This window comes from Oreochromis aureus, linkage group 5 (assembly GCF_013358895.1).
Source record: "Oreochromis aureus strain Israel breed Guangdong linkage group 5, ZZ_aureus, whole genome shotgun sequence".
Lineage (NCBI taxonomy): Eukaryota > Metazoa > Chordata > Actinopteri > Cichliformes > Cichlidae > Oreochromis > Oreochromis aureus.
In genome coordinates this window covers 4,255,812-4,269,648 of record NC_052946.1, presented here as the reverse complement: position 1 = coordinate 4,269,648, position 13,837 = coordinate 4,255,812, and the positions used below count along the sequence as shown (strand labels likewise).

General features: G+C 39.6%; 1 protein-coding gene across 1 annotated transcript; it reads left to right on the top strand.

The window, feature by feature from the left end:
- Window positions 1-1,549: 1,549 nt before the first annotated feature.
- barx1 (BARX homeobox 1) lies at window positions 1,550-4,856 on the top strand. The gene is made up of 4 exons (XM_031731376.2): window positions 1,550-2,145; window positions 3,272-3,551; window positions 4,041-4,125; window positions 4,369-4,856. The coding sequence occupies exons 1-4, from the start codon at window positions 1,944-1,946 to the stop codon at window positions 4,531-4,533; spliced, it is 732 nt and encodes a 243-aa protein (XP_031587236.1). The 5' UTR covers window positions 1,550-1,943; the 3' UTR covers window positions 4,534-4,856.
- The last annotated feature ends 8,981 nt before the right edge of the window (window positions 4,857-13,837 follow it).

Sequence of the window (13,837 nt, the reverse complement as noted above, 5' to 3'; positions counted from 1 at the left end):
ACACGCAATACAGAAACCTGACATGTCACTTGTGTTGTCAGTTATGTATTTTTTCTTTATTTTTACTGCAGAAACGTTATCAAGGAGCATAATCTGCAATCTCCAAAATGACCACCAGGGGGAAGTTGTTACCCAACAACCTGCAGTGTGCAGAGCTGAATCATTATCACACTTTACCTTTGAAATAGCATCAGCTCTGATCAGTACGCTGCCACACAGAGTCTATTTGACAGGTACAAGGATCTGTGAGAACACAGAGCACTAATCTTCTGACCTGGTGCCTTTATGCACATCGAGCAGAGCTCTCGGGAATTATCATTCACACGACTGTGGATTTAAGAATGCGAACTGAAACCAACAAGTGGTTAAAATCTTTTGCAGATTATTGGATATTCAATACGCTTATTGTTACTTCCTGATCATTTCTTTTGTTGTGGTGGATGTTTAGATTTTCTGTTTAGAGCTGTTTACGTATTTTTTAAAGAGAGAGAGAGAGAAAGAAAATCTGTAAAAATAATTATCATAGCTGTTTCAGTTAAAAACTTTCCAGATATAAAAATCATCAGATTAAAAGGCATCAGAGTAAATAGAATTATATAATGTTAAAATATATAATAAATATAAATGAATAAATACTACTGCTACTACTACTACTACTAACAATAATAATAATAATAATAATAATAATAATAATAATAATAATAATAATAATAATAATAATAATAATAATAATGATGATGATGATGATGATGATAATAATAATAATAAAACACATTTTTAAGTTTTGGAAAACTCTATGCCTCACAGTGGTATGATCCGTTAGCTATTTTTCCCTGTTCTTTAACTTAAAACAAATGCTATGTGAAACACTGTCCTTTACTTCTACCGCTCTATCGAATAAAACACAGTGCGACCAAGCTCCTTTAAAAGCCGCTGAAGCTGTCCTGTGGGAGGGTTTTCACCATTTTAGAGAAAAAATAGTGAAAAATGAAGATGCCGGAGATGTCTCACCTCAGCGATGAGACAGGAATGATTTTGAATCATATCTGCGGCATTTATTTATTTTTTACATTCATTGCACCATATTAAAGACACAGCAGTGGAGAAAATGAGATGAATTTCATTTATTGATTATTTATTGGCAACAGCGTTACAGCCAAAAATTAATGCTTTTAATGCGATGGCCTAATATGGGTAATAACCAACAACAGATCGCTTATGAATAAAAAAGTCTATCGCATTATGAAAAAGCATCACATATCAAACATTTAAGAGCTCTCTGTTCCATTTTCCAGTGTCACACTAACTGCTCCAAGTCTCCAGGCTCGTGACTTTAATAACATATAAAAGTCACTTGCAGGCCCGTCCTCTCAAGTCCTTATTTTCTTCTCTTTTGCATAAATCCATGCAGGACAAGTGTGGCTTTGCATGTAACTTTGGGTCAGCGAAGGCAGACAGCACACAAACCCTGAGAAGAGGTGGAGCTATGACGAGACTCTTAAAACCCGAAGCTTATTCCTCAACTCACTGCCAAGGTGACGAGCTCCGCTCCTGACAAATAGCTCCGAGCTCCACGCTTCACACGCAGGGACCGGGCATGAACGCGGCAGGATTGGGGGGTTTGGGGTCAAAAGTTTGCTTTCGGTTCCAGATTTCTGCTCCACATGGGATCAAATCTGGACAGAAGTAGAGCGTAAGAAAAAACAAACAAACAAATAAAAAGAAAGAAAAGAGAGAAAAAGAAACCAGGAGCCGCAGGCGCACAGAAAAAGTCGGCAACCTGTACTCAATACTTGCCTTGATCCTAAATCTCAGGATAACTTTGCCCACAGCGTTGATCTTCGGACTACAGCAGCGCAACAGAGGGAATATGAGTTCCGGCTTGGGCCACTGAAAGGGAGTGATAATCGGTGAACGCGCTCCGGTGACCGCACGGCCAGATTATGCAGCATCCTTTGGACATGGGGGCGCATTACTATCCTCCGGATGTTCATGCAGACCACAGAACTCATCGCTACAGGAGTTTCATGATAGAGGAGATCCTCACAGATCACCCGGAGCACAAAGCTTCGGCTCCGGCCGGGGAGCTGCTCAAATTCGGAGTACAAGCTCTACTCTCCGCGCGGCCTTTCCACAACCAACTGGGTAAGGCAAAAGATGAATGAGTCTTTCATAGCGGTGTGGAAAAAACACACCGGGATAATACACGCATTAATATTTAATACAATAGCGAAATATTCAAAGGGAATTTAACATTTAATTACAAATGTAGGCATGGGGGAAATGTTTCCTTTCCTATCGCTGTTTTTCAAGTAACACTGTAAACAAAAAAAAAGGCAGGCGCTTTATGAAAATGAATTACTGTAAAGTTTTTAAATAATGGATTTTATCTGATTAGGAAACATAATATAACATAAGAAAGAAAAACATATTAGAAGCTTAAATGAGTTAAAGTGTGGATTACCCGATGAGATTCATGTTAATCTTAGCTCTTCTTTTGATGAGCGCTCGGTGACGTTATCTGAATATGATGGATGAATATCTAGAAATAATAATAATAATAATAATAATAATAATCATTATTATTATTATTATTATTATTATTATTATTATTATTATATATTCAGTTTAGGGTAGAACTGCTTTTGCCTTTTTTTCCGATTTGAGTCACAGAACGAGAATGACTAATTCCTTACCGGATTATTAATAATAATGTCAGGGCTCTTTAATATTCACATTAGCTACTCCAATTTTTAAAGCTTGAAGCTGTGCTTTGTTTCGTTTAATGCTCACATCATGTGACCTTTAACCTCTGAAAAAGAATATAGTTTTCAAGGGGGCCGGCAAAACATGTCTAACGACAATAACACAATAATACAGACGCCTTATTCTCATCTTCCACGCTTATAATGTTTGGTATCAGAAATAAGTGGAACTTAATCGTATCTACGTCATTCATGCTTTTCTGTCCGTGTGGCAGCAGCGCTTTGAAATCTGCTCCAGCGTGTACGTGCTGTCACATGCGTCCTCTGCAGAAAACACACAATATTAAAACGACTTTTCGTTTGCAGGGAGCTCGTTTAGCCTCCGAGAGCTGCCTAACTTAAACGATCAGGCAATCGAGTTTAAAGGTCCATTTGTAGTTTACGTAGTTGCTCCCCTTGGGTCCCCACTCCTCGAAAACAGCGAGTAAATAAAGCCAACTCGTTTTGAAATCTGCTCCTCATTGCCGTGGGTAATATGATGTTTCCTTTCACCGGCATGTTCACAGTGCTTAAAGCCGACCAGACGAGCCTCCTAAAGTTCCCCATGTCCCCGCTGTCCTGCTCGCTGGGCTCCCCGCTCCTGTCCGCGGCCCCGGGCCTGCAGGTAGGCGCGGCGTCCCACCACCTGCCACTGGACCTCCACCTCCGCGGGAAGCTGGAGCACGGAGCCGACGCCGGCAGCAAGACCAAGAAGGGCCGCCGCAGCCGCACCGTGTTCACCGAGCTGCAGCTGATGGGCCTGGAGAAACGATTCGAGAAGCAGAAGTACCTTTCTACACCCGACAGGTGCGCAGGAAACCGCCGAGGATAAGGGCGATAAAGACAGCTGCTTTCTTGGGACTTACTGTAGGATTTATTCCGCCTCAGCCTGTAACCTGCAGACTGCCTCACAGCACTGCAAAGCTTCTCTGAAATCACTAAAATGATGCTAAATTCATGTCTTTATGATCTGTTTCCTATTTGCATTGAAACACTGAGTGTGTGTTTAAACGAACGAACCTCGTGCAGTTTTTAATCAAAAACTGCTGCTTTAACCTGGCTGCTCAAACCACACCTGAGCGCTTTCACGGTGGCCGGTAGTGGTGAGAGCTTCCATTTGATCTGGGTCGTTCCACCTTTAGAAAGCTAAAGCGAAATGAGGCTATTACAAGCTTCAACAGGTAGCAATAAAACCTCATTATTATCCTTCTGTGGTGACTTGATGAGGTCTTTGGAAGTGTGGTCCACACTGCTTTTTTCTTCTTCTAATGATATGTTTGATTTTGTGTCTTACAGAATAGATCTCGCAGAGTCTCTCGGTCTGAGTCAGCTCCAAGTGAAAACATGGTACCAGAACAGGAGGATGAAATGGAAGAAAATTGTAAGTTGGCTGGCGAGACTACAGTCTGTTTAACATGCAAGCTCAACGCAAAAGTAAAGACATACTTCTGCTTTCCATTCTTTCCATTCAAATGCAATTCAGCGGAATAAATTCAGTAGTATTTTTTTTTGGCGGGGGGGGGGTCGTATTGAATATGTTGGTGTGTTGCTTTGTGAAGGACGCCAAATCACGTGTATGAGTCACCGTCTGTACTCTGAGGCTAAAACCGAGTTTCTCCCGCAGGTGCTGCAGGGCGGCGGCCTGGAGTCCCCGACCAAGCCCAAAGGTCGCCCTAAGAAGAACTCCATCCCCAGCAGCGAGCAGCTCTCTGAGCAGGAGCGATCCACCGCAGAGGCTGACCGGCCAGATGGCTCCAGCTCCCACTTAGAGAACGCTCAGGAGGAATGACCGGCCTCTTTATCTATGAACCTGTGGGACGCTCAGAGTGCCTGAAAAAAGGGGGATTTTTTTGCTGGACCGTACGGCCACCTGGTGCGAAAAAAGAAAAAAAAAAGAAAAAGAAAAAAAAGCCCTACAGAAACCAAACGTGCACGAGGCGACATCCTCCAGCAGCCCGGCGTTTTTGTGGCATTCCCTCGTGATGCTGCTGTTGAGGAGGGGACTCAAATCTTTGCAGTAGGTCTAACTCTTTATATTCTAAGGATCAGCTCTCACTTATCTGTCCTGCATTCCCTTTGTGTAACTTTGCATTTGATTAATTATTAAATATATTTTCACTAAGGCTCTTCTCCGTTTATTGCAAAGGTTAAAGATAAGCCTTTACTACAGCGTGGTGTCACCGGCCCCGCGCGGCCCTGTTCACACGCGCCTAACATGGATATCTGCACATTCAGACAAGCTCGCAGCGATTCCTCACATAGCTCCAGATAAGAGAGACAGGGGCGTGAAGGCGCTCAGGTTTAGGAAAAGTTGCTCTTGGGCCTCTTACCTGTGTGTCCTGCTGTGGTAATGTCATGATTCCATGTAGCGGCATTGGGGGGGGTACAAAATGTGTCTCGTTTTACATGAAGTGTAGGATATCAGGTCCGTTTGGGTGAATGCCAATGCCGGCGAGTATGTTACAGTATCGTTAGCTTGAATTTATCTTGAACATGTTAATCAGAATATATAAAAGCTAATAACTTGACAGATCTGGACTGCACAGGAAGAACCACTGCGAAGTAATAATAATAATAATAATAATAATTATTATTATTAGTAGTAGTAGTAGTAGTATTATATTAGAAACCAAAGCTGAACGATAACACTGAACAGACAAAGGTAAATACATAAGTAAATACATAAAACAAAAATGCCGGAATATATTTAAATGTATATATATATATATATATATATATATATATATATATATATATATATATATATATATATATATATATATATATATATACACATGAACTGCTGAACACATTATTACTTTAATGCGTAGCTGACCAGCGAATTATTTTGAATACGTTTTCTTCTTTTCTTCTTTGTTGCTGTCACGTCGCTTTCGGGGACCTAATCCCGTATTTTATAAATGGGCTCCCTGTTCATTAAAACCATACATTTCCATGCATTTTCTTGCTTTTTCAACTGATCAACCTGAGAAAAACAAACGCTGAACCGCGTCTTTAATAAAAAAAATAAATGGTGAGTTAGAATTGAGAATTCCGCCTGACATTCGTCGCGCTCGTCGCATTAAACACTCTCAGGCTTCACTGCCTCTAAATACAAATGCTACATGAGTATAAAAAAAAACAGTATTTTCATATTATTATTATTACAAATTATATTATACTGGTTAATATATCAGGTTCATTTTTTTTGACTCAAAGTTTTAGTTCAAAGACTAAAAAAAAGACTAATTTAAAATGCAGAGTGAATGTGGAAAATAGCACAACAGCCACATTTAAGTAAAAATATTAGCTGGGTGGTTAGCTAAAAGTAAGATAATCAACGAATAACAGATAAAAAGTTGAAATAACCGAAGCAGTGAAGGGTGACATAGGGAAATTGGTTATTGATGAAATATGCAGTTCACATAGCTCTAAAATAACTAAAAGTAGCCAAAAGACAAACATATATTTAAAAAAAAAAAAAAAGCATATCCTGTAACAAACTACAATAAGTGGATAAAAAGCTAAAATCAATGCAAAAGTAGCTAAGCAACATTTAATAGCTAAGCAACCAGTCAAATAGCTCAAAAATGGCTAACTGTAATAGATCAAATAACATTTGAATACTGTAGGAAACAGCTAAATGTAGTAGATGAACAGGTAAAACTAATGGATAAAGAAACAAAGAAGAGTGGTAGAAATGTGGCCTAGCTGAAATGGCTAAGCAACCAGTTGAAATAAGAATAACTAAAATGGGTAAAAAGTACAAGATAAATAGAAATAACAAACATTACTGGTTTAGGAGTTAAATATGTAAATCCTACTGAATAAATCCTAGCGTAAGCTTATATCTATCTATCTATATCCATATCTATATAGCTACATAAATAATTGTAACTTCTATTGCACCATAAACAGTGGATATTAAATAGCCTACTTTGGAATGGAAAAAAATACACAACACTGTTTGATCTGATGTTATTAAATGGATTGAAAAAATCCTATTCAGATTTGCCTGGTAGCATGGATGAAAGGGTACTTTACTTGATCTTTTTTGTGTGTGCTATGATAACGCTGTTAGGGTATATCATATTTTTATTTTATGGAAATATTCTAAAAGTATCTCACAGGGAAGCTCACGTTTATCCTTGGACAAACCAGGACTGTCTAGACTCACACTCATAATTCCATTAGTATGCAGCAGGAACACTACAGGCCTAGTTATTTAAACAATACCATTAAACAGGATAAAATGAGTGGTTTCCTCAGAGATCATTACAGCTACAATATCTTTTTTTAATACACCCCATTTTAATTTGCTTAACAACTTCCCATGTAATTATCACAAAACAGTAGTTAATGACTTAAATAGAAGAATACACTTTTACTCCTTTATACAAACATACATTACAGACACAAAACGTACACACACTCTTGAATGGTTTTACATTGAAAATGCTGGAAAATGACTTTTAAAACTTTTAGTATTTTACATATTCTGAGTCTCACATCTTTTGCCAGAGGGACAGATGTCAGACCACAGATGGTGAAAGTGTACGTTTATAAGGAGTCTGTTTTTCAATTCTATTCAAAACTTTAAAACAAAAAAGTAGTAGAAATATTTGTCGATGTGGCTTATCATTGGAGCGTAATTTTTTTATTTTTTTATTTTAGCATTTATTTTTATGGTAAAAGCAAATCATACTGTGTGCACTAAAAGAGGTCTAAAATGACATTAAAAATAATAGATGGCATGAATTTGATGGGACAACAGCTCACACTTTAGCTGAATTTATTACGCTTATATTCATGCTTTTCATTAGGCTATAAAACGGCCAATTGAGTGTGTAAATGAACAAAGTAGATACAGCTGCAGGTTTTACTGGTGCCTAACAAGTCACTCCACAGCACAATAATATTTTATGCTGGATAAGTGTTTTATTTCATTAGATTTCATTAGATTAGATGCACATCTGTTTGTTCTTCAGTCTTGAGTTTAAGACATTTGTCAAGAATCAAATGCAGTGAGATAAATTACTGTCATGATGAAGCAGTGTCAGTGCGCCTGGAAGGGCAAAACTTTTCTTTCTTTTGAAACTCATTAAACAAGGACAACACACAATATACTGTAGCAACATATATGTGCTTATATTTTTTAAATATATATATAACAGGTATATTAGAGAGACACTGACACCATTTGAAAAAAATATTTTTTCAATAGCTTGAAATACACATCAAAATCAGCCAATCACAACTCATCAGCCCCCACTTGGACAGTTTAAACCACTGTCTAAAAGTATGGCTTGCATCAGAAAACATATGCAAAACTGCAACTTGATCAAACAGTTTGTTAAAAAACAAAAAGAAACAACAACAAAAGCAGCTCAAACAACTGGAATAAAAGGTCAATAGTTTGCAAGTCGACCTATTTTTGTATACCTGCTCCTGTTTTTAAGCCAACTTTCACAAAAACTCTCTGGGCCTGATGACCTTGAGATGTTGCCCTTGGAAGAGCGTGGGATCAATAAGCAGCTGGATCATAATGTTGCAAACACCAGTGCTCGTGTGTGTGTGTGTGTAGAAATTGCTGTAAACAGAAGAACAAAGCCCAAAAGTCGAGCTCGTTTACTTCAAAGGAAATGTGTCTTACACCCTGTCGTCAATGTGAAAATTAAAGGTCTGAATCTCCCAGTTAAGATAAAAAACACGAACATGTTTAGCAGTTCCAGAATCCCCAGAGCTCATATCAACACACATTATACTTAACGCTTTCCTCCACAGTGGCCACCCCTCCAAGCCTGCCTGCGTTTCTGTAAGTTTAGGGAGCGTGGCGCAGACGCTACGTGCAGCTGTCGGTGTGCTGCATCACACTTGCTGGAGTTGCGGTGGAGAACTTTTAGAAGGGTGCCACTGTTTACAGACACATTTATTTACTCTATAACTCACCGATTTGACAACGTAGAGCAAGAAAGTCAAACTTTTCAAATCTCCGCTGGCCTGGTGACGGGGAGGAGGAAGACTTATTGTGAGTGCTTTCATTCAGAGTGCAGACTTGTTCGCTGTGGAGCTCTTACTCTCACGGTGAGGAATTTTTTGAATCCTCCCTTCAATATAAACTTGCCATTGCTTTACATTTCAAAGGCCTTTGTTATTAATGAGAGGATATATTAATCAGTAACCCGAGCGCCATTATTATGTAGGCAAGCCCATTTCTTCATGGCTATGATATACATTACAGTATGGGATTCTCATTACGTCGAAAAAGACCCACATACTGAATTTATGGATGGATGAAATAACTGTGCAAGTGTAACCTATGAAAGCTCATTCTTAATATTATTAGTTAGTGTATTAGTTTCACTCAGTTGATGCCTCTAAGGCTTAATAAACTCTCTATATTCATTTTTCTTTGAAAAAGATGGAATCCAGATTCCTGCTAATCATCTGGGATGTTTTTTTTCCAAAGGGCACCTTTCCTTTACATTGTAGTCTCAGTTTTCAGTTTCACCCAAAGATCCACAGCTGACATGGACATCTGCAATCCCCCCTCCGCCATTGCACAAACACACACACCGCCACCACAGTCATCATCATCACCAAAGCAAATGGCTAATCAGTCCTTACCCGGGATGTCAAATTTATGTCAGGGCCTAATCATATGCAGATTAATGACAGGTTAACCTAAACAGCAGAGCTGAGGTTGGCAAAAAGGTCCCAGAAAAAAAAAGGAAAGAAAAACACAAGCACATTTTAGAAATGCATTTGTTAATTTATACATGCTGCAAGGTGAATGTGTGAGGTCGCCTCGGCTCCACGGTGCAGATTAGACCCAGAGCGGACTGGACGACGCAGGCCTCGTCCACGTGCACGTTGCTCTCTCCTGGGCTTTGAGAGGGGGCCGAGTGTTGGACAGCAATGACTTCCGACATAAATTACAATCAGGAGGAAGAGTCGGCTGCCAAGAATCTGCAAATTCGGAACATCCATACAATTTAATCATTAAAGGGACCCTTTGTGGTGGCACGATAACGCTCCGATGCGAGCAATGAGAGGTTGACCCCAATTTTTATCAAGCGGGTGTTTATGGAGTCAAAAGGTCCGTGCTTAGACGCAGCACAGGCTTGGGGGTCTTGGACTGAGGGGGTAGGGGGAAGTAGCCGCCCCGACCACGCACAGGAGAAATTCTCCACGATTAAAGAGCCCCTGATTAATCTAACGTATGTGCCAAAACTGCACATGCGGCGTATGATCCCAATTAGCCTGAAACCCAACTCTGTGCAGGCCCAGCTCCACATTAGCTCTGCCATTCTTCTCTTTGTTTTCACTGGACGCTCCCTGACAACATGCCTGTTCCACATTACATCTGCTGAGATAATTCTAACTGAAGGATGTTGATATTGATGGCAAGATATGTTGTTGTATTAGTCAATATATGGACTGATAGAAATGCGAGCGGGCCGCTTGGATGGTAAACAGTGAAGAAGCCAACACGACTCCACTCTGTGATAGGACTGCCATTATTTACAGATACTCTCATAGTCATTAGGCATAATGTTCTAAATATGAAATGAAGTAATTACAACATGCTGCTGTCAGTCGCCAGAGGATCTGACAGTTAACGATCCAGCATTCACATTACACTTGGAAATGATTAGTAAATAAAAAAGGCAAATTGAAAAAGTTTGTAAGATAACACCACGACCACAGTGGAAGCAAATGAAATTGGTTTTATCCTCTCAGTTTTCTGTGTTGATGCTGTTGGGAATCTAGACGCGCACTGCAGAAGTACAGCATCAGTTGATACAAAGGTTTTTACCTCTTAACCCCTTGGTTAGATAGTGGTAAAGTCAAAATAAACAACCTTCTGGGAAGAATTTGGTGTCCTCACCAGCAGGCCCAGGCGTGATTTAACAACAGTAAATGATAAGCTTTAATAGCTCTTCTCTGTCTAACAGTGACATGATAAGTCATGATAATTGACCTAGTGGTTAATTATTATTTTCAAACCATCTGTGAAGATTATCTGGAAAGCAGAAATTAGTGATTAGAAAGCTTTCGAAGGTTTTGGTTAATAAATAATGTGTAGCATAGATGTAGGTTCATTTGAGCATGTGAGGGTCCTTCCCTGCAAAGGAATGTCTTCATTCTGGCATTCTGTAATGCTTTGAAATAACTGTTCTCACTCTTAATCTTCTCCCTGCTATGTCACTATGAGTCTCCTTCCCTTTTTTCCACATCCCTGATTCCAGACATGAGTTGAAGGCTATGTCTGCTATCAGGATACACACCGCTACCTTACCTTTGAGTCGTAGCTAAGTTTCCTTCCAGCAAGAAGAACCTTTTTCTTCCGTCCACATTGTATGTTGGTAGTTCAAGCTGGGTGGTGGTGCTAACTCTCCTGTCATCTGCCATAAAATCACAGAAGAAGAAGAGGTTGTGTAAGTGATGTAAGTGAAGTGAACAATGTAAACGAATGTAGAATAACTGGAAACATAATGTTTCTATTTCTGTTTTTTTTCATGTCTTAGTTTGAGGACGGCTGTTGTTTTCATCACTGCACACACATCTGATGTTTTGGTCCACTGCTATTTTTCATTTTCAGTAGACCCTGAAGTCCCATTCTTAAGGTGTATTGTTATTTAGTCTGTTTCTCTCGCCCGTTTTTATCGACCTGTAAGTTCACTACTTTGGATCAGTCTCACCTCTCTCATCAGCCTCATTTACTGCAGCACAAGGCAGCTGTTTTTGGTGGAAAAGCTCTAAAACTTGACTGTCCAACTGCAAATGACAGCCAAAGTTTTCCTCTAATCCCAGTGGATGGAGGCAGGTGGCAGCCCACCTGAAGCCTGCTTTTGTACAAGAGAGTTATTCCTTCCTTGTGCTCACGTATGGGGGAATTGTTGGTTTGCTTGACCCTATCAAAAACAAGCATTTAGCAGGAGCTCAAAACCGAGCTAAAAGGATGGTCAGAAGACTCCAAATGATGTTATCTTAGTTTCTGATGGCTTGTCGAAGTTTCCCACCTTATATAGTGATATTTGGTGGGTGCTGTGATAAACCTTGTACTCCTGTGATCATGGCTGTTTTACCCAAATATCCTTTTAACTTTAACTTAATCCTGCTTCACAAACAGTATTCCCATGTAGCTGGATTACCCTTTTGTAAATAGCGTTTATGTTAAATTCACTTAAGAGAAATCAGAGTTAATCCCACTAGAAATAGGTAAGAAGTCACATCGCTTTATAATTTCCTCTCCATTAACCTCTGAACCTCAATGTCACTGGCAACCCAAACTAGGGTTGCAATGTTCCCCCCACTTTTATAGAATTTAATTAAATTTAACAGAAAAACTGTGATGACAAAATTAATGTCCAAAACTTTATTTTTAAAGTTTAAGCCTAATGTAGACAGGCTGCTGGTAACTTGTTGGATGTTGAGAGGTGAAGAAACTATAAGTATTACAAAAGATGGCTTAGCTTTCCAGCAATTAGATTCCTCATATGTCACAGAAAGGTATTATTTACCTGCATTTCTCTTAGTAACATGACTGATCCAGCCGTCACAGTGTAAACATATACTGTAAATTAAAAAAAAAACAAAAAACTAATTTGATGATTTATTTCCTACGCCGTTCTCTAATCACTTATCCTGGCAACGAGCTGCAGTCACATTAACACATGGTGCGTTCACAGACTCTCAGCTGTACAAAATAGCTCAGAGACCTCCATTCATTATGAAGCTGAACTGTCAACACTCTGAGGCGGGAACATGAAGAGAACTGTGGGGCAACATTTGCAGTTTAAAGTGACGGGGGAATAAAGTCGTCAGTGTTTCGCCCTCCAGTATTCGACTCGTGCCAGTGAATGGGCACTCACTCAGGGCTGCAGGCAAAAATAAACGCTATTTTCTGTGCGCACCCAGACTTCAGAGTCACGTTCTCATAATTCAGAATGACCACTCGGAACATTCTGGCTTCCACATCCATCTGAGGGGAAATTATTTTTCTGGGGATATCATTTACTTTACTTCCACTCAATCAGAAAATGCGGGTGAGAAGTAATAATATAAGTAATAAGCAAGTAAGCAACAGTGCAGAATATTTTATAGAGCCCTTACTGGCCGGTATGCGTTAATCATGGCTGTGTTAGTATCACCATATGCTCGTCTAACAGTGTTTATGGTGTTGTGTGTGTGACTGAATTTATTGGAATAATTGGTTCATTTCAATTTCAGATCCAAGAAAATTCAAAAGAACATCTAAACAAGTCAAAGCGTCTACACCCCGACTGCAGCTGATAGACAAAACGATCATTCCAAAGATCATTTAATCAGATTTTGACTTGTCGGTCCTACCATAAATAATAACTCACATTTCCTCCTGTCATCATTAACACTAGGTTAGTAGTAATTACAAAAGGAGCAAAGGACTAATTGGCAAAATTCTATAAATAGATTCTGACTGTTTTTTAATGCATGACTTTAAATCTGTGCTCTTCTTGGCAAAAAAAAAAAAAAAAAAAAAAAAAAAAAAAGCTATGCTACGTTGATAAATGGCTGTTCAGATTGGAAGACATGCTTAAAAAGAGCCAAGTGTAATATCATCACCACCACCCACAGTATATTTCAGAACTAATGGCGATGTGCTAAAGTATAGCTTCCTCCTGCAGGCGTCAGGTGATTTCCTGTGGCTCAGCTCGCAGCTCTCAGCCACGCAGCTAAGGCGAGGAGGCATTATAGGACATAAACAAGACCACATCAGCGCACCGTCTCACCCGCCATGACGATGCTCCGTTCTCAGCCCACGCTGCCCCTCCTGCTCTCAGCTCTGCGAGCACAGTTTGTAGGAAACGTCAGCCGGCGTGATTGATTTGAGATGGGCGATTCCCTGACTTCATGCTTGTATAAAGCAAGACAGCTGTTGGGAGAAATCAAATTCCTGCAGGAGCTGGAGGAATTTTCCATCTGTTTAATGGAGTCAATGCCTTTTGCGAGATGAGTAAATAAAAAAACATGTCCGAGTTGTGGCAGAAGGTCAGTGAAACCCTCATTATATAGCAATTACAGCACAAAACCCCCTTTCCTTTTAAAAT